General features: G+C 43.1%; 1 protein-coding gene across 1 annotated transcript; it reads left to right on the forward strand.

The window, feature by feature from the left end:
- Positions 1 to 3,632: 3,632 nt before the first annotated feature.
- On the forward strand, positions 3,633 to 19,247 carry GLYATL3 (glycine-N-acyltransferase like 3). Its single transcript, XM_036413814.2, has 5 exons — positions 3,633 to 3,710; positions 8,546 to 8,653; positions 9,468 to 9,594; positions 13,800 to 13,950; positions 18,206 to 19,247. Exons 1-5 carry the CDS (start codon positions 3,633 to 3,635, stop codon positions 18,633 to 18,635), a joined length of 894 nt encoding a protein of 297 aa, XP_036269707.1. The 3' UTR covers positions 18,636 to 19,247.
- Positions 19,248 to 19,643: the final 396 nt, after the last annotated feature.

The following is a 19,643-nucleotide window of genomic DNA, read 5'->3' on the forward strand; positions in this document are numbered from 1 at the left end:
GAGTCATTTGTTTGTGAGTTGAAATAGCTCCTTAGTCTAGAAAGGTATATTAAAGCCAGATCTAGGAGGGTTCTGAACATTTAGAAGCTAGAGATCTGGACTTTGTTTAGAGATGGCTCAAGTGAAAATTCAAGCAAATGCTATGGTGAAGACCAGAAGGATAATTCTAGGGGAAACTGAGTCATGTAACTATCCATCTTTCTTTCTCTGAGTATTAGCCACTAGAAAGTTTAAAGTAAAAAAATGGGCTCTCACTTCCTGCAAGTAGTTAATTCTCATTCTCACAGTCCTTGTGTTCAGTAACACCAAAGGCAGCAAGACCATCTTGGCGAATTTTGAACCAACAATCCTAGGGGAAATCCAGACAGGGTTAGGGTCCTACAAACCTCTGGCCCCAACCTGTGCATCAGCAGATCAACTGGTAACCTTGTTTATGTCTATTTCTGCTTAAAGACATGTGATTTAATACAGATTGTAGATTCATTATCAGTGAACTCACAGTCAGGAGCATCAGAACTCATGCCTGAAGGAAGTTTCTCTAATACACGTATTTTCTCCATAAGACACATTATATAGCCTTTTTGCACTTGGGAACACTGACCATACTTCACTATACTTGGGGTCCATTTTATGTTTTTAATGTTTAAAAATTTATTTGAGAGAGAGAGAGAGAGAGAGAGAGAGAGAAAGGTGGAGGGGGGGGGGAGAGAGAGAGAGAGAGAGAGAGAGAGAGAGAGAGACAGAGAGAGAGAGAGAGACAGAGAGACAGAGAGAGACAGAGAGAGAGAGACAGAGAGAGACAGAGAAAGAGAAACATGGATGTGAGAAAGAAACATATATTGGTGGTCTCCAATAAAGCACCTGACCAGGGATCAAACCCACAACCTGGGCATGTGTCCTGACCAGCAATCCAGCCCACGACCCTTCAGTGCACAGAGATGATGCTCCAACCAACTGAGTCACACTGGTCAGGGCATAGGGGCCATTTTAAACAGTGAAATCACCAACAAAAAAAGGCAAAAAAAAAAAAAAAAAAAAAAAAAGCAAAGAAAAGCAAACCTTAGCACTCAATAGACACATAAAAGACTTTTATACAGCATGAGAGCTGGAACAAAAAGTCAGCTTCTTCAACTTTAGCTGGCAAATTAGGTGAGTTAATAAATGTGATTATTAGGTGATTCAAATGTTTTACTGCTCTGCACAATTGACTGCAACAGCACTGTCAGTACTGATTGGGGAAGGGGAGGAGTTACACATAATGAGCAAGCAGGTGAACTTACAAATATGGACTCTACGTATAAAAAGGATCAACTCTACGTGTAGGGTTCCTTCTCCACATGCTTTTCCTGCTGACCTCTCTCTTGACTGACTCCATGTTACTTTTTTAAAAAAATATTTTAATATATTTTTAACTGTTTCAGAGAGGAAAGGAGAGGGAGAGAGAGATAGAAACATCAATGATGACAGAGGCTCACTGATGGACCACTTCCTGCACACTCCCACTGGGGTCGAGCCTGCAACCCAGACATGTACCCCTGACTGGAATCAAACCAGGGCCTCTACAGTCCACAGGCCGACACTCTATCCACGGAGCCAAACTGGCTAGGGCTTGAATATGTTTTTATTGATTTTTAGAGAGAGGGGAAGGGAAAAGGATGGAAAGAAACACTGATAATAGAAACATCATCATCAGCTGCCTCCTGCACCCCCATATCGAGCTCTAACCCCCAACCCAGGCATGTGCCCTTACTGGGAATTGAACCGTGACCTCTCGGCTCATGGGTGGATCTTGAACACTGAGTGACACCAGGTTGGCGTTCATGTTACTTTGGTACCTCTATTTTTCCCCGTGCCTGAATTTTATATTTTACCTCTGCTTATAAGTGGTTTTAAATCCTTTGGGGAACAAATAAGCCAAAAAGTAAACTTGGGATTCCTCCTCTTTGCACTAGCTACTGTGCTGTATATTGGGATATAAAAAGATCTCTAGGCATCAAACCTAATAAGAAATACATGATCAACTTCCCTGTGAAATAATATTTAATTTTCCCCCAAAAGGCCTCAAATTAAAATAAATTAATGTGTTTAATGAAGAAGTTAAAGTTTATGTAGAGGTGACACAAGGGAGTGAAAATGTGAGCAGATACAGGGATGAAGAGATAGTGGCTACACTTCTTTCTTTGTTCAACCTGAACTCTGGAACCTTGATTTTTTTAATTTTTTCAGTTTCTAACGTGGCCCAGACTATTATTGGACGCTGCCTTGGCCCTTAGTTCTCTTCGGACTCCTGCAGAGAATGCAAACACCTCCCGTACCCCCCTCACTGACCTGGAGCCGGCTCAGTCGTCACAAACATGCCTCTTAAATGTTTAGATTCACGTAAACAACATGACAGGGTTTTATATAGTGGATTGAAGTAAATCACAATCGAACACTCTGAGTATCTTATGGCCACACAGGGATGCCCTATAAGAAATGTGCTGTGCAGGAATAATCCACCACAATCCCAGAAGACCCCGGTTCCCAAATCTCCTGAGCTTTCTTTGCCTTCCGAGTGCCTGGCTGTGAAGGTGAGGTGCAAAAGTTCTGCTACATAATAAAAGTGTAATAAAAAAAAGTGTAATAATAAAAGTGTAATATGCTAATTAGGCCCTGCGGCAAAAAAGCCGGACGACCATCCGAATGACCTTCCAGATGACCTTCCAGACGAAGCCGGGGCTTCGAGGGCAGAGTCCCTTGCACAAATTTCATGCATCGGCCCTCTAGTTGAATATAAAACATACATATAAATATATACATACATATCAATACATATATATACACACATATATACCTACATGTATATATATAATATATTTAATCTAGTCAAGACCTGACTGGAATGTTGAGGGAAGTTTTCTTGGGGCAAAAAAGCAGATTGAAGCTCCCAAATCTAGAAAATATAATTGCATCAGAAGGGGTGAAGCTGTATACATTATCTATAGGCTTTTCTGGTTGTTATTGTTCCTCACTTTTATCTGACTGAAAGGAGCCTTTGCTCACACAGGATTCTTCATCTGCAGTCTAGCGGTTTCTCTCCAAATTGTTCCTCAGCGGAGCCCCTCAGGTCTTTGTCCCACATGGTGAAGAGCCTTACCCTGAGCTTCACATCAGCCATTCAACAACTACTTGGAATGTCCCTTACTAGGTGCCAGGCCCTGGGGTAGGTGCTGGGGAGACGGTGCAGCCCAAAGCAGACCTGGTCCCTTCCTTCATGCATCTCACAGTCTACTTGAGAAAGACTTCAATCAAAAGAAACACACATACACGTAAATTTACAACTGCTATTGCGTCCCGAAGGAGAACACTATGCATGTGTAAATGACGAAGGCTTTACCTAGTGGAGATACCTCTTTCCAGAATCATCTCATTAACATTTTCCATTTCTAGGGGTTTTCTGATTTACCATTCCAGGGCCTCACTCTCCTCCTCCTCCTCCCCTCTTCATGGGGAGTAATGGCATTGAGAATCACAGCCAGGGAAAACAGGCTCTCCAGGATGTTCCCAAGTGGATTCATAATGCTAACAGGCAAAAGTTAAATGCAGACCTTTACTGTTTCTACCAGGTGCGAGCTGCCAGAGCTCTGGGGAAGATGCTGGTGCTAAACTGTGCTACCAAGTTACTGACACTGGAAAAAGTGCTCAAGAGTCACTTTCCCGAATCACTCAAGGTACTGTGCGCTTGTGTTTCATTTTATTCCTCTGTTGTGTTGATCTGTGAAAATAACGTCCAACCGGTAGCTGTCTCCCAAAGTTGCCAGTGATAAGACTCTGGGGCAACCTGTTAAGTCCACAGCTCCCGCTTCCCACTTGCAAGAGACTGATTCAATGGACTGTGGGTCTGACCCAGATAATTATATTCCTGATGGTCACTTTAGATGACTCCTGGGAAATTTAGGTCACGCTGGACTAGACTGTTTTTAAGGTCGATCAGAGTTCTAAATGTTTTTAATGGCCATTGGGAATGGACTGGTGAGCACTGCTGGTAAGAATGTGTACACAGTGGAACTGAAGTTTAGGGGTTGTTATAAATTCCTTTCCTGTTTATTTTGAAAGCTTTATTTTGGAAGCATTTTCAGTAGTTTTCATGGTCATCTAGCCTCTATCTGTTGAAATCTTCTAAAAGTCCCTGAGGGCTTACTGGGACTCAGAGTTACTGTGAATGATGTTAATCAAAGATCATAACTCAATGTGAGAAATATTTGAAGCACTCCAAGAAAAAAATGGAGAATGCATGAACATTGTCTTTGAGGGTTGAGTCTCTTGAGTCGAGAGCCTGACAACAATGGTTTTCAAATGTGTGGCTGCTAATAACCTAGAAGAGATATAATAAATCGGATTTTTGAGAATAGAGACCAAGGACCTATATGTTTAACAAAAACCTCGGATAACTCTTATTTACACTAAAATTGGAACAAAAGTGACCTAAAGAACGTCCTCGTGCCCTCTACTGGTTAAATCTAGTTACCTTGCCTTATTGATTGTGCTTAAACTGTTTGTGGCAGGGAAAATCGGAGAGATAGAGTGGAAGCATGCAGCTGGAAAAGTGCCAAATGGACCAGCTGACCTAATTTCCCCGTCTTGAACGCTGCACTGAGGTGAATAAATGGAATGAGATGACCAGCTAATCTCTCTGACAACGTGTTTAACTAACGCTTTTAGCAGAGAGACCTGAAAAGGATTCAGTGACCTTTATGGGGTCATGGAGGACGTTATAATCAAGACAAATGACAAGCCCTAAAATTATAATTATTGTATTTGTATAATACTTTAGCACACAGAGGATTTCAGTTTTTTTAGCCTCCAACAACTTCCTAACACTTTTTTTTAATCTTCACCAAGAATGTGTTACCCTACCTCCTTTAGAGATAAAAAAGATAAAGGAATTTTGTTGTTTGCTCTTCTTCCATTGTTTTTTTAAAATTTTATCTTTATTGTTGAAAGTAATCCAGATGTCCCCTTTTTTTCTCCCACTGACCCCTTCCACACACACCCAGGCCTTCACCACACTATTGTCTGTATCCATGAGTTGTGCATATATGCTATCTTTTTAAGTCCTCACCCAAGGATTTTTCCATTGCTTTTTATTTTTTTTCTGAGGCCCAGGGGTCCTTTGGCCTGGCCTGCAAGATTGGGCTGAAACGGGCTCTCCAACATCCTCCATGGGGTCCCAGGATTGTGAGAGGGCACAGACCAGCCCAAGGGGCTCACCGGTGTATGATCAGGGCCAGGGAGGGATGAGAGAGGTAGGCCAGCTAGGGAGGGACTGTGGGAGGGCTCCAGGGCATGTCTGGCCCATGTCACTCAGTCCCAATCGCCAGACCCCAGCAGCAAGCTAACCTACTGGTAGGAGCATCTGCCCCCTGGTCATAGTGAGTGGTTGAGCAACCTTAGAACATCATTAGCATATTATGGTTGAACAGATGACTGGACACTTAGCATTTTAGCTTTTATTACATAGGATTTCAGTTGTTACTGTTGTTAATGCTCACCTGAGGATATTTTTCCATTGACTGTTTAGAGAGAGTGGAAGGGAAGGACAGAGAGATAGATAGAGAGAGAGAGAGAGAGAGAGAGAGAGAGAGAGAGAGAGGAATCAATGTGAGAGAGACACCTCGATTGGTTGCCTCCTACACATACCAAGACCAAGGCTGGGGATTGAACCTGCAACCAGGTATGTACCCTTGACCTGAATGGAACCCTCAGTGCGCAGGTCATTGCTCTAAACACAGAAACACCAGCCAGGAAACCCTTCTCCCATTCTTTGGAGTTTATGACTATGCACTTTGTAATCTGATGTTAGTGTTAAACATCTCTCCAAATTTCCATACAAGCTCTAACTGCTCACTCCTCCAGCATCTTTACTTTCCCCAGCCACTTCCTATCTCCTCTCAATACTCACCCTTTGAAATAACTATTGGAAGGGTTGGTTTGTTTTCAGTCAATGAGAAATCTTGCTATTGGTTCCAAATATTTGGCAGGCAAGCTATGTATTTTGTTTTTTGTTTTTTCTTGCAGAATCTGACTATTTCAGCAAGTTCTCCCTTTAACCCTTCTAGAAGCCTTCCAAGCATACTTAAGCTCCGTTCTTGAATAAGTGTGGTTGTCTTCCTCTGGGAAACCACTTTGATAAACTTATTACTCCGTAATATCTGTAAGATCAGCAGACCAGCATTGAGTGGTTAACAGAACAAGTCAGATGAAATGATTAGGAGAAAAAGCCATTACCCTTCTAGTTTACTTTAGTTCTTGGATTTTCACTAAGTGTGACCCATGTTACACATTGGTATCAGCCATACTACCCTGGGAAAAATACGTTCCTTGAGAAGATTTGAGTGAAATCCCAGATTGGGTAAACCAAAAGAGTTAGTTGGAAAATGTTCTAGGTATTGAGGTAATTTGAACTAAGTGATAGAGGAGGTAAAACATAGGTACTAATGCCCTTATAATTTACTTTTTTTTTTCCCCCACTGAAATAAAGCATATACTAGAAAGTGCTCACAAGAGCCTTGGCTGGTGTTGCTAAGTGGTTAGATCATTGACCTGCACACCAAAGGGCCGGGGGTTTGATTCCTGGTCAAGGACATGTACCTGGGTTGCAGGTTTGATCCCCAGCCCCAGTCAGGGTGGGTACTGAAGGCAGCCAATCTATGTGAGAGATGCTGGTGTCTCTATCTCTTTCTTCCTCCTTCCCTCCCTCCTTTCCACTCTCTTGGAGAAAATATCCTCGGGTGAGGATTTAAAAAACAAACAAGTGTGCATGCATACGTACTTACACAGCTCAGAGAATTTGCACGAAGGATTACCTGAATAACCTCCACTCCAAGAAAGAACATGACTGCCCCTCCGGCCACCAACGCTCCTCCAAAGTAACCATCATCCTGACTTTTAAAGCCGTCATTTAGTTTCCCGTGTTTTTTTATATACGTTGGATCACAGAGGAAGTATCTTTTTGCATCCTGTTTCCTTTGCTCAGCATTGTGTTGCCGTTTTGTAATCCAGAGTACGAATATGCCACAATTGATTTATTTTTCCACTTCTGGTGAACAGGTTGTTTCCAGTTTTTATCTATGAACACTGGCCTAGAGCTCAGCTCTCCTCATTACCACACACTTTTCCGACTCTAGAACCACACAGATGACATATGGGAATTGTAGGACAGACATCTTTGATTCTTAGTAGAGAAAAAAATATGGAAGGCCACAGAGAATTCCAATACTATTATTTAGTAGTGTTTAGTCAAAAAGCATTTGAGCCCTAGCCAGTTTGTCTCAGTAGACTGAAGGATCTACTGACTGCAGACTGAAGGATCCCAAGTTCAATTCTGGCCAGGGGTACATGCCCGGGTTGCAGGCTCAATCCCCAGTAGAGTGCGTGCAGGAGGCAGCCAGTCAATGATTCCCTCTCATCGTTGATGTTCCTATCTCTCTCTCCCTCTCTGAAATCAATAAAAAAATATTAATTTTTAAAAAGCATTTGAGCCTAGCCTAGTTCAGTGGTTGAGCATCAACCTATGAACCAGAAGGTCACGGTTCGATTTCAGGTGGGGCAAGCTCCACCCAACAGGGGGTGTGCAGGAGACAGCCAATCAATGATTCTCTCTCATCGTTGATGTTTTTATCTCTCCCTCTCCCTTTCTCTCTGAAATCAATTATATATATATATTCTTTGTAAAAATCATTTGATCAGCTGTGTCAAGCTCCATAGATGTAATCATGAATGAGACATAGTGACTGTCCTCAGAGAATACCTGCAGAGCCTTGCTCCATCAAATCTGAAATACAGGGGTGTGGTTTTGGCTTATTGGGGGGGGGGGGGGGGTGTGCATTTCACTATCTTGTGATGTTTAATTGTAACTCAGGGTGGAAGGAGTAGTTACACTTCACAGGTTATTTTTAGATAGCATAATAACTTCAAAAGCAGGGAGCATCAAAATCACCTGTGGAACTTCTAAAAGAAGTATGAGCCCCAAAGCCATACAAGAGATTCTGATTCATTCAATAATGTTTATTGCTAACCTATATGCCCAGCACTCACCTAGTAAGCCTATTGATTTATGCAGTGGTCGGCAAACTCATTAGTCAACAGAACCAAATATCAACAGTACAATAATTGAAATTTCTTTTGAGAGTCAAAATTTTTCAACTTAAACTTCTTCTAATGCCACTTCTTCAAAATAGACTTGCCCAAGCCTGGTATTTTGTGGAAGAGCCACATTCAAGGGGCCAGAGTCACATGTGGCTCTCGAGCTGCAGTTTGCTGATTTAGTACCTCTCCTAGTTGTACTGTGAAGCACTAAGTTTAGGGAGAATTTTCTTAGGCTTTCATAGACTTTTTAGCAGTTTTCATGTGCACTGATGAAATATTAAGGGGGGAGTTTGTATGTTGTGTACATTTATAATATCTGCTTTGAGGGCCATAATTCTTCGGTAGAACAAGAGGTGAAAAGGGCAATATGCAACAGCTGGTGATGCATTGGCTTGTCTCTCTGGGTTCTCTGACTCAGGTGTATGGAGCAGTGATGAACATAAATCGTGGGAACCCCTTTCAAAAGGAAGTGGTACTGGACTCATGGCCAGACTTCAACGCTATCATCACTCGGCGTCAGAAAGAGGTAAAGTATTGAAAGGCAAAATAATAAGAGTTAGCATCAACTAGAAAGAAAAGATTAGGAGTGGGGGATATTATAACTCTCACAGCCAAATACTTTAGCTTACAAAGCTAAACGTTTCATCCGTGGATTCTAATTTGCCTGTCTTTGGAGTATCGGATGCATAGAAAATCTCTAGCCTAAATGCGTTCAGTAAACTGTATCTTTAATGTTTCATAATCTCTAGGAGCAGAAAGCATGCATACTTGCATATACCAGTGTTTTCACTGGGATGATGATCCTGTGTGACGATGGGGACTTTGGTCACGAGTGTGAATATGGAAGAACACGGGAAAAAGGCAGCGTCTGCCCACTTCTGCCTCTGGGACCAAAGAGAGGCTCAAGTCATCAAAGACGTGCTGCCGTGACCACATTAGGACAGTTCTGAGAGTTCCATTTAATTCTTATTGGAGCGTCCCTTGAGTCACAGCCTTTATATTTTTACAAATAAATTACAAGTCCCGGAAGTCTGTGAAATAAATGTAAAGCCTCCCTAATACTAGAAGAGATAGTCAAGCAATGGCTCCGAGTGTGTGTGCTTTCCCTCACAGGGTATTAGCCACATTCCCACGTAACCACCCCGGTGACTGAGTTCGCTAATGGGAATTACCTGGACACGCACAGCTAATGGTATCCACGCCATCTAAAATTTCAGTTAGCTAGTCCAAAGGTTTCCTTATACCAGCGGTCGCCAACCTTTCAGACCTCATGGACCATGGACCACCGGTTGGCGACCGCTGATAGAGGATGCGTATTTATGGTGTGTCTTCTGACCCAGGCTGAGACAGACAACCTGGACCATTACACAAACGGCTATGCTGTGTTCTACAAGGATGTGAGAGTTTACCGACGGCTGCTGGAAGAGCGTGATGTTATCAACTGGGACCAGGCTTTTCACATACAAGGTGAGGTCAAGGGCAAGACACTAGGCCATCGTTAAATCCTTTTAGTCACATATGTCAGATAGACAGATATGCATATTTCACATATACGCTATATATACACACAGATGTACAAACACATGTCTATTCATTTTCTATATTTTATAATTCATGTATTATAGTTCTATAAAAATACTTTTACTGGTACTCCTAATGAGACTTGGCTTTGGGCCATTGAAATGGGGCTGCATTTAAGTGATTTTTTTACTGTTATGTAATAGGGATATCAGTGAGTATCAGCATCTTTTTCCTTATTACTCTTAACCCTTTGCTGTTACAGCCTTTTAAAATAACTCTAACTTCAGCCGAAACCGGTTTGGCTCAGTGGTAGAGTGTCAGTCTGTGGACTGAAAGGTCCCAGGTTCGATTCCGGTCAAGGGCATGTACCTGGGTTGCGGGCACATCCCCAGTAGGGGGTGTGCAAGAGACAGCTGGTCGATGTTTCTCTCTCATCGACATTTCTAGCTCTCTCTCTCCCTTCCTCTCTGTGAAAAATCAATAAAATATATTAAAATAAATAAATAAATAACTCTAACTTCAATCTAAGCCAACAGGTAAGCTTTTCTTCTTTCGGAAGCAAATAATTCTAGAAAGGGCTAATCTGCTTCGTATATCCTGAAGTGACTTTATAAGGAAAGGATATATGTGAACTCCCAGGATATAACGGTGTGGCCACCAATGCTACTGGAAGAACTATAGGCCAAGGTAGAAGAAGCAGGTTAAAATTTTCTGATAGTTCAGATGGACAGTTTATGCTTCAGTGCGTCACTTACTGTTCAATTTGTCATAATGTTCGGGGGTTAATACAGGCCATGAATTCCTGATTGTAATCGTTCCAGTGGAATGAGTTCCTTGATCCTTCAACATTGAAGGCAGGAATCCCCATGTTAGAAATATGAAGTCTGGTCATTTTTTTCGGTCACATACAGCTGACACCCTCTCACGAGGTCTCCTTGTGTCCATCTATGAACAATAACCAATGCATATTCATAATCTAAGGAGGTGGTGGGATGTTGAATAAAATCCATTTGCAAATGCTCAGAGAGACCTTCTGGAGGACGTTCTAACCATCCCTCACCTTTACAGATTTACCCCAGTTACTCTGATTAGAAGAGACACATGGTTTGATTCTGTGTAGCCAATTCAGAAAAATGTTCTCACCAGTGTTACTTCAATGTGGAGATGAGTACACCTCTTCCTTGGTGTGAGAATTATGGCTGTAATTGGGTGGATAGTGGTGCTATAGGCCTACAATCTTCAAATCATCTGAATCCAGCATTACCAATTGCCAATATTCTTTTTCCAACAGGCTAAGCTGATAGCCATGAGTCAGTTACAGTCAATTAGATGGTCTCATCCCCTCTTCCTGAAGGCTTGGTGGGGACAGATGTGAATTAGTAGCACCTAATATAGCTGGAGTGGCAAAGGCCCCTCACTCAGCATGTAAGTCAGAGCAGGTGTTATCCGTGGCTTCTGACGTGGTCTCCTGGCTATATTGGCTTCTGTGACAATAGCTAGAATCTGCTTGGAATACTGAAGAGCTTCTAAGAGACCATCAGTAGGTTCACTATCTTAATCAGAGCACCTGATTAAGATGCTGTTTTCATAACATTCCCAAATCCTGCCCAAAAGTCTGTCTACTGCCATATGCATTCCATCCTTTGAACAATTCCCAAGCCTGTCTACTGACATTCGTGTCCAAACTTTTGCCACAGGGCAGGCTCTCATCGGAGCGACGAGCTGGCTGCCTGGACAGATCACGCTGCTTCAGTGCTGGGTGTTCAAAGCAGCAACACAAACAATATTAAACCAGGGTTAAGCCACTAACCTACTCAGAGGAGCCCAACTCCCGTGTCTGCCATGTGAGAGAAGTGAGGAAAAAGTATACAGCACCCAGGCAGGCCAGGCTCTTTGCTTCACTGTTAGCTGCATGGGCGAGAGAGAGCTTGTCTACGTGAGCACTAACTTAAAAGTTTTGGAAGCCTGCCCACGGGTAACTATGGTCCAATGAATGTCCTGAATCTGGCTCATCCCGTTAGCAAATCCTCCTGTCTGTGGAGGTGCGAGGTGGGAGGACAAAAGGCAAAACAATCCGTGGCAATTCCTGTCTTTGGTGAGAAAGGAGAGAACCGTTTGTTAAAAGTGGACAGAAGAATATGGTCAAGCCAATGAGCAAAGTCCACGCTACCCAGCAAACAACTGGGTTCTTGAACAAATAAATGGAAATAATTTTTAAAAGAGGAAGTGGGAATCAAAAGAAAACCTTTAGATCAAAAGATTTACAAGACAAAAAAAATGGGTAAAATCAAACTATAGAGTTTAAGGATGCACACTTGAATAATAAAGCTATAAAGAAAACAGTGTTTTATCGTCATAAAAACGATGATAGTGGCTATTTTTAGAGGCAAGAAAAGGAATTGTGATTGGGAGGAGTGGTAAATAGAAGGTAGCTGAGGCTTGAGTAGTACATGGTTAAAATATGTAATAATTATTAAGCTACGCATTTAGGGGTGGGTTTCTTTTTTGAAGTTTTCTGTATATGTTATCATTTTAAATGTTTTTTAAATAAATGTCAATCTGATTTTTAAATTTTTATTTATTAACCAGTTAAGTGCCACAATATTTTGAATTTAATTTAAAAAGGTCCGCCACTTGTGTTTATAGATGCTTATGGTATACAAATGGTTAATGGGGGGGTGGGGCATGGCGAGAGAGAAAGGGAAACATGGATTTGTTGCTCCACTTATTGATGCACTCGTTGGTTAATTCTTGTATGTGCCCTGACTGGGGATGAAACCCACAACTTGGTGGAGGATCGGGGTGATGGTGTAATCCACTGCGCTACCTGGCCAGGGCTAATCTGACTTTTGGAAAGAACTGGTTCAGTCTACCTCAGGAGAAAGAAATTCTGTTTGAACTACCATCTCTACCTTTTTTGAACTATCATCCTTACCATCCCTACGGGGGAAAGGAGGAAAAAAAAAAGGGGGGGGAGGGGAGAATCAAACTATCGTGTTTAAGGATGCACACTTGGTTATAAGTAGGGAAATAAGTACCTCCTCTTATTTCCCCTCAGATTACTTAGATCTAATTCAGTATTATCACGTGGGATGCTAGCCACAGCATCTATAATGTTGATGGTATTAACTTGAAGACTTCCTCGTCTTTTCTTAGACTTACTCCCTGAGGGAGGAGCCAAGGATTAGGTATCAGACTGAGATCAGCATGACTTAACAGTCGTGTCTTTGCCAAGAGGAAGTGACTTACTGAGAGGAGGAAACAAGACGTTAGCGTGGAAGGGAGTGGGAAAGTCACTGTCCAGAGGATGCCATCCAACAGGACGCTGACGGGAGAGGACAGAGCAGTGGGGATTTGGAGAAGCAGGGCAAGTTAGGCCTAGTAAGCAAAAGCGAGGCTGCCACGCTGTGAGCTGTCAGAACAGGCCGGTCACTCTTCTGTCCACTGGGAAGCAGTGCCCAGGGCAAGCACTGACTAGAGAGTTGCAGATCACAGAGTATAGCTATGGTAAACGCGAGGGGTTGGTTGAGTTAAGCTCCCGATAACTCTTACCAACACTGTTTATATTTCTGCAGTGAGCATGACGCCACGAGGCTGGAAGAGAGAATTCCAAGCCAAATGAATCTCAGCTCTTTACACTCCCAGCTGCTGTAACATGTCTCTTCCCCGATCACCCTGAGAAGTCAGAGAAATCCAAATGCCCACAAGACATTCCAAATGCCTAGGGAAGTGGTCGGCAAACCACGGCTCCCGAGCCGAGGGGATAGGGGCTTAATCACAAGGAACAACAACAGCCTGTAATTATTGGAATCGAGAGTCTAGGTTAGTGGTCGGCAAACTCAGTCAACAGAGCGGCAAACTGCATGTGGCTCGAGAGCTTCAGCTTGCTGACCACTGGCCTAGGGGATGTCTCCATCAGAAGATTCCATGGACATTAGTGATCACCACGGGCAACATGATGGGAATTTGAAAACCCTGCACTAAGTTTGAAAATCAGATAGGGAGTAGTTGTAAAGATTCATTTGTAAATACACAGTGGTTAGGATCATGCACGGAGGTATTGATGATAGGTTCAAAAACACTGCATCGAATTTCCTCTTTGTGGTTTCAGATAAAATGCTGCGATTTTCCTGATGTCTTTCCTTACCCAGGGCTGCAGAGTGAGCTGTATGATGTTACCAAAGCTGTTGCCGACTCCAAGCAGTTGGATGTGAAGATAACTTCCAGCAAGGCAGTCATTTTGCCCCCGGTCTCAGCTCCTCCAGACACCAGTCTCCTGTATGTAAATCCAGTGTCTGCATTTGGGATAGGACTTAGTGCTACGGAAGTACCAAGAGTGGTACCCTGAATTGGGGCTATTGAGTCTAAATTTGTGTGTGTGTGTCTGTGTGTGTGTGTGAGTGTGTGTGTGTGTGTGTATTCCTTTCCTTTCTGCTGTGCTTGCCTGCTCATAATTTCCTACAAAATCGAATCAGTGTCTTTGTCCATAGTAACATGTGAACTCAGGAGTCCTGAATTTTCACTGTATTCACATAAAAATCATTCTTTGATATCCTCCTTCCCCAAATATTTCTAAATCGCCTCTGTTGTCGGAGCTCAAGTGGTGGTGGTTGTTTTGTTGTTTCAGAGATGAGGGTATGTAACTGAGCCGCATGGAGCTCTTATAAGCCAGGCACTACATGTTTTCAATAGATTACCATGTGAACCCGTTCTACAACCCTACGAAGTAGTGCTGTTATCATTCCCTTTGGACAGCGGTCGGCAAACCGCGGCTTGCAAGCCACATGCAGCACTTAGGCCTCGTGAGTGTTCTATTGCCACTTCTTCAAAATAGACTCACCCAGGCCGAAAACCGACTTCTGCACATGGAGTTTCAAACGCACTGTACATGCTCGCCCACATGTGGTATTTTGTGAAAGAGCCACACTCAAGGGGCCAAAGAGCCGCACGTGGCTCAAGAGCCCCAGTTTGCCGACCGCTACCTTTGAACAAAGTAACACACAGGAGTGAACTGTAGAGCCAGGAAACAAATCCCACAAAGCCGGATCCGAGTTCAATTCTTCCAAACACGTGTTGGCTCATATCTGCATTCTTATTTTCTTCGTGCTTTGGAGTCCTGTTCTGTCATTTACCTACTTTTTTGCTTCTTTCTGAGCCTCAATCAATTCTTCTTGAAAATTAATCTATAATATCTTCCTTATCTGTTTTTCATAAGCAAATGAAACATGATACTTGAAAAGTACCCAGCTTGGTAAATGTTAGTTTTTTTTCACTTGTATGAAATATGTTGAAAGAATTACCGAACAGAATAACATTAAACCTAAACAAGAATGGACACTTCTAAGTTACATAAAGCAACTGGACTTTACTGTTTAAAATATACATATACTTTTTAAAAATTGATTTAAGAGAGGAAGGGAGAGGGAGAGAGAGAGAAACAAACATCAATGATGAGAAAGAATCATCCATCGGCTGCCTCCTGCACGCCCTCTGCAAGGGATCAAACTCGCAACCCGGGAGACTGGGAATTGAACTGTGACCTCCTGGTTCATAGGTTGATGCTCTACTATTGAGCAACACCAGCCAGGCTGGACTTTACTTTTTTCTCCTCCAGGTATGAAGATTTTCAAACACATACAAAAGGTACAGAGAGTAGTATAATAAACCTTCCCATCAATAGGTGAGCTGTCTTATTTTATCCATACTCCTTTCTATTCTTTCCACTCTTGGATTATTCTGAAGGAAATTCTCCAGACATTATCCATTATTCTTAAACATTCTGATATATATCTCCAAAAGATATATATATATCTGTTTGGGCTCAGACAACAGAGGCTATTTGGAATTATTTGGGGAAGGAGAATATCAAAGAATGATTTTTATATGTATACAGTGAAAAGATAAGGATTCTTAAAAATTTACTAATATTACTTGTGTGATAGGAGAATGATAGACTAGGAAGACTCACAGGACCCAATCCATATTGTCATTTATCACAATGAAAAGATTCAAATCAAAATCAAAAAAAGACTAAGATGCTTTGGCTAAGTCCAGAGGAAACCAGGCACAAGCTTCCTAGAGTCCATTCCTGGTAGAATCACATGAAATGGGTAATTTCCCCAGCAATGAGTTGTGACAGCATGTGATCGGACTGGTATTAGAGGCACCTCTGCCTAGATTATGTCAATTTCCTAGAATCTCAGCGGAAAACAGGTGCTTAGCATAAACCACACGTGCACAGGCAGGCACAACAAGCAATGCACATCACTTCCGGGATTGGCAGGGCACCTCCAGAAAGTCACATTGCCCGACATCAGCCAAGGCCAACCTGGCACCTATCATCATATCGGTAGTGGCCTCAAGCCTGCCATCTTAACTCTGCCTGCACAACACCTGGCATTCTTTTTTAACAATATTTCCTCCAAGTCAAATAATCAGTTAGTAGTCACATTTCCCAAATTACCATGACATTTATCAGTTTTGAATAGCATCCAAATAAGGTTCATACCTTATTGATTAATATCTCTCTTAACATTGGTTAATATCTCTCTATTATGATAGGTTAATATATCTTAACATATAGGTTAATTGACTAATATCTCTCTAACATATAGGTTAATATCTCTCTTAACATATAGGTTAATATATCTCTTGGTTGCAATTGGTTAATATATAGGTTCCCCTTTCGTTTCATTTTATATTTCTTACATTACTTTTGTTAAAAACAAAAAACAAAAAAAACCCAAGCTATTTGTCCTTTAGAGTGTTAGGGTTTTCCACAGCCTATTTACTGTCATATCCCTGAGGTGTTATTTAAATTTTTCCTCTATCCCCAATCAGGCCTTTTAAAATCAATTTTTGACTTAAACTGCTCCCTTCTGCATGGGAAGTTAGACAACTGTCTTTTAACAGAATCATCACCCAAATGTGTACCCTGCCCTTCAGATACAAGGTCACAGTCTGTAGTATAACCCCTGAAGCACTTGGCTAGTCTCAGCAATGCTTTCATTTCAAGGTCACTTTTGAAACTTAAATATAAAAAAAAAAATTCTATTAAGCCAGTTACTGCTTGTACTTATTTATTTTTCTACCCCTGCTTAGTGGTTAGGCAATTGTCCCAGTGCCAGGGCCCACAGGATGCCTGGGATGGGAGCTAACACTGCGGAACTAATGAAAAGAAAGCACAAGCTCGGGCTTTATAAAGAAGGTCTTCGCTAGGATGATGTTACCGGTCTCTCCGCAGTCACCGGGAGCGGCCTCACCAGTGCTGACTTCAAGAACAAAAGCAAATCCTGAAACACAGCCAGCCCATAGGCTTTCAACCAAATAACCCACCGTGGCTCTTAGAAATGGCACCAATTGTTATCATTAATCTTTACCTTAATGCCATGAGATGTTAGACCTTTCTCCAAACCTTTTAGGGGAAGGTCTGGAAGAAGTAGAATTTTTTTTTTATTATTATTGATTTTTAGAGACAGGAAGGGAGAGAGAGGGAAACATGACTGATTGGTTGCTCCCCACTGCTCCCCTCCTGGGGACTGAACCCGCCACCTGGGGATGTGCCCTGAAAGGGAATATAAGTCGCCACCATTTGGTGCACAGGACCATGCTCCAACCAAGTGAGCCAGTCCGACCAGGACAGAGCTAGCATTTTTTGAGCATCTACATATGCCTGGAGTGTGAAGGTTGTATTTGTTTTCTGGGCTTGGATGCATCAAAATAGAAGGTCTATCCCAGTGGTTGGCAAACTGCGGCTCGCGAGCCACATGCGGCTCTTTGGCCCCTGAGTGTGGCTCTTCCACGGCGTGGGCAACTCTATTTTGAAGAAGTGGCGTTAGAAGAAGTTTAAGTTTAAAAAATGTGGCTCTCAAAAGAAATTTCAATCGTTGCACTGTTGATATTTGGCTCTGTTGACTAATGAGTTTGCCGACCACTGTTCTATCCTAAAACACTTTTTTAAAAAAATATATTTTTATTGATTTCAGAGCAAGGAAGGGAGAGGGAGAAAGAGAGAGAGAAACATCAACAATGATAGAGAATCGTTGATCAGCTGCCTCCTACACATCCCACACTGGGGATTGAGCCCACAACCTGGGCATGTGCCCTATTGGGAATTAAACCATGACCTCCTGGTTCGTGGGTCAATGCTCAACCACTGAGCCACCCCAGCTGGGTTTTTTTTATAAACCAAAAGATCTGGGGCCCAAGAATCAGGCCTTTTCAGGGCTTCAGGGAAGGTGTCAATAAAATCAGGACTTAGAAGTCTGAGAGTTGTTCCACTTGCCTTAATCTATACCGAGGACGGTAAGAAATTGGCATAAAATTAGAAAGGAAGACATCAACTTGAAATAAGGAGCACTTGGTCCTATCAGAAATGAAATTCTGCAAGATGTCTGTGAATGGGGGAGAGATGGAACCTAATTCCCCGACAATGTCTTCATATGTGGTAGGCCCTATCTCGGGGATGGCATCTCCCCTTAACTCAGTCTACAGAGAGGAGGAGTTGTTGGAAGTCACGTGACCCTGTGTTCACATCTCTTCTCCTGTCCTTCCCTTCTAGAAGGAGTTCTCCCCCGCGGCTCACCTACCTGAGTGTAGCTGATGCCGATCTGCTCAACCGGACCTGGTCGCGGGGCGGCAACGAGCAGTGTCGCCGGTACCTCTCCAGCCTCATCGCCTGCTTCCCCAGTGTGTGTGTCCGCGACGAGAAGGGACGCCCGGTCTCTTGGTCCATCACAGACCAGTTTGCCACCATGTGCCACGGCTACACCCTGCCGGAGCACCGCAGGAAAGGCTACAGCCGGCTGGTGGCCCTCACCCTGGCCAGGAAGCTGCACAGCCGTGGCTTCCCCACGCAGGGCAACGTCCTCGACGACAACGCCGCCTCCATCAGCCTCCTGAAGACCCTCAACGCCGAGTTCTTGCCTTGTCGCTTCCACAGGCTCGTCCTCATCCCAGCAGCTCTGTCCAGCCAAGTTCACCTCTAGCCCGGCGAAGCAGCAGGCATCATCTTCGGTCCCCTGAGGATTCACATCCTCCTTAACGGCCAGGGAAGAGAAGATGAAAACGGGGATCAGGAGAACCCTGGAGAAAGTATGCAAGCTCAGCCTGAGAAGCCTTAACTAACCATGCCTTGAGTTTTTACAATCAATAACCAGAAAATAAATAGATAGGTAGGTAGGTAGATAGATAGATAGATAGCCAGGGTCAGGGGTCGCTGTGGCTGTCACAGAGGGAATGACCCTCCTGTGGGATCCACCGCAGGAAACGGGTCCTGCAGCCAGCAGTTCTCAGCACAGTAGCGGCAATGACAGCAGGAGGACAATGATTTAACAGGGGAGCTTGTGGCTACCGCTTTCCGCCGGCCTGGGCTTCCGCTCTGAAGTCTCACAACCACACCAGTTCCCTGCTCCCCTGAGTACCATTCACCTGGGCCCGCACTGCTCTGTCTCCCCAGCCACAGTGCCTACCACCTCTGACCCCAGTTCTCCGTGGGCTGTTCTGTGGTTTCGTCTTTAGTTCCTGGCTCTTTTCTTCTGCCTGTGACTCTAGCCTAGAGTCCTTCCTGGGAGCATTGGGAGGCAGTGGTTCTCACACCTGATACACTTCAGTCACCTGCAGGGCTGGTTACAACACAGTCTCCCCCACAAGAGTCAGGGGCCTGAGAACACATTTCTAACAAATCCCTGCTGCTTGGTTGCCTCAGATGGGGGAAGGCAGATATAAGCATTTTAATGCCAGAAATACTAGTCAATGATGCAGCGTAAGACTGGACCTTACCTATCACCTATTCCAGCCTCCTTGTCTATAATTTGTTTTCTCTTAAGAAACTAAGAGAAATATATAAATGTGAATGTGGATACGCAGATGCACATATAAACATACATATTCACACACTTATAAATATATAAGTATTTTTCTTTCATACTTTCTGCATATAAACTCAGCACTGTGATGAGATGATACATTTTCCTTCTCTCGCTGCATATGAAGAG

The sequence above is a fragment of the Pipistrellus kuhlii genome, unplaced genomic scaffold, assembly GCF_014108245.1.
Source record: "Pipistrellus kuhlii isolate mPipKuh1 unplaced genomic scaffold, mPipKuh1.p scaffold_m20_p_5, whole genome shotgun sequence".
NCBI lineage: Eukaryota > Metazoa > Chordata > Mammalia > Chiroptera > Vespertilionidae > Pipistrellus > Pipistrellus kuhlii.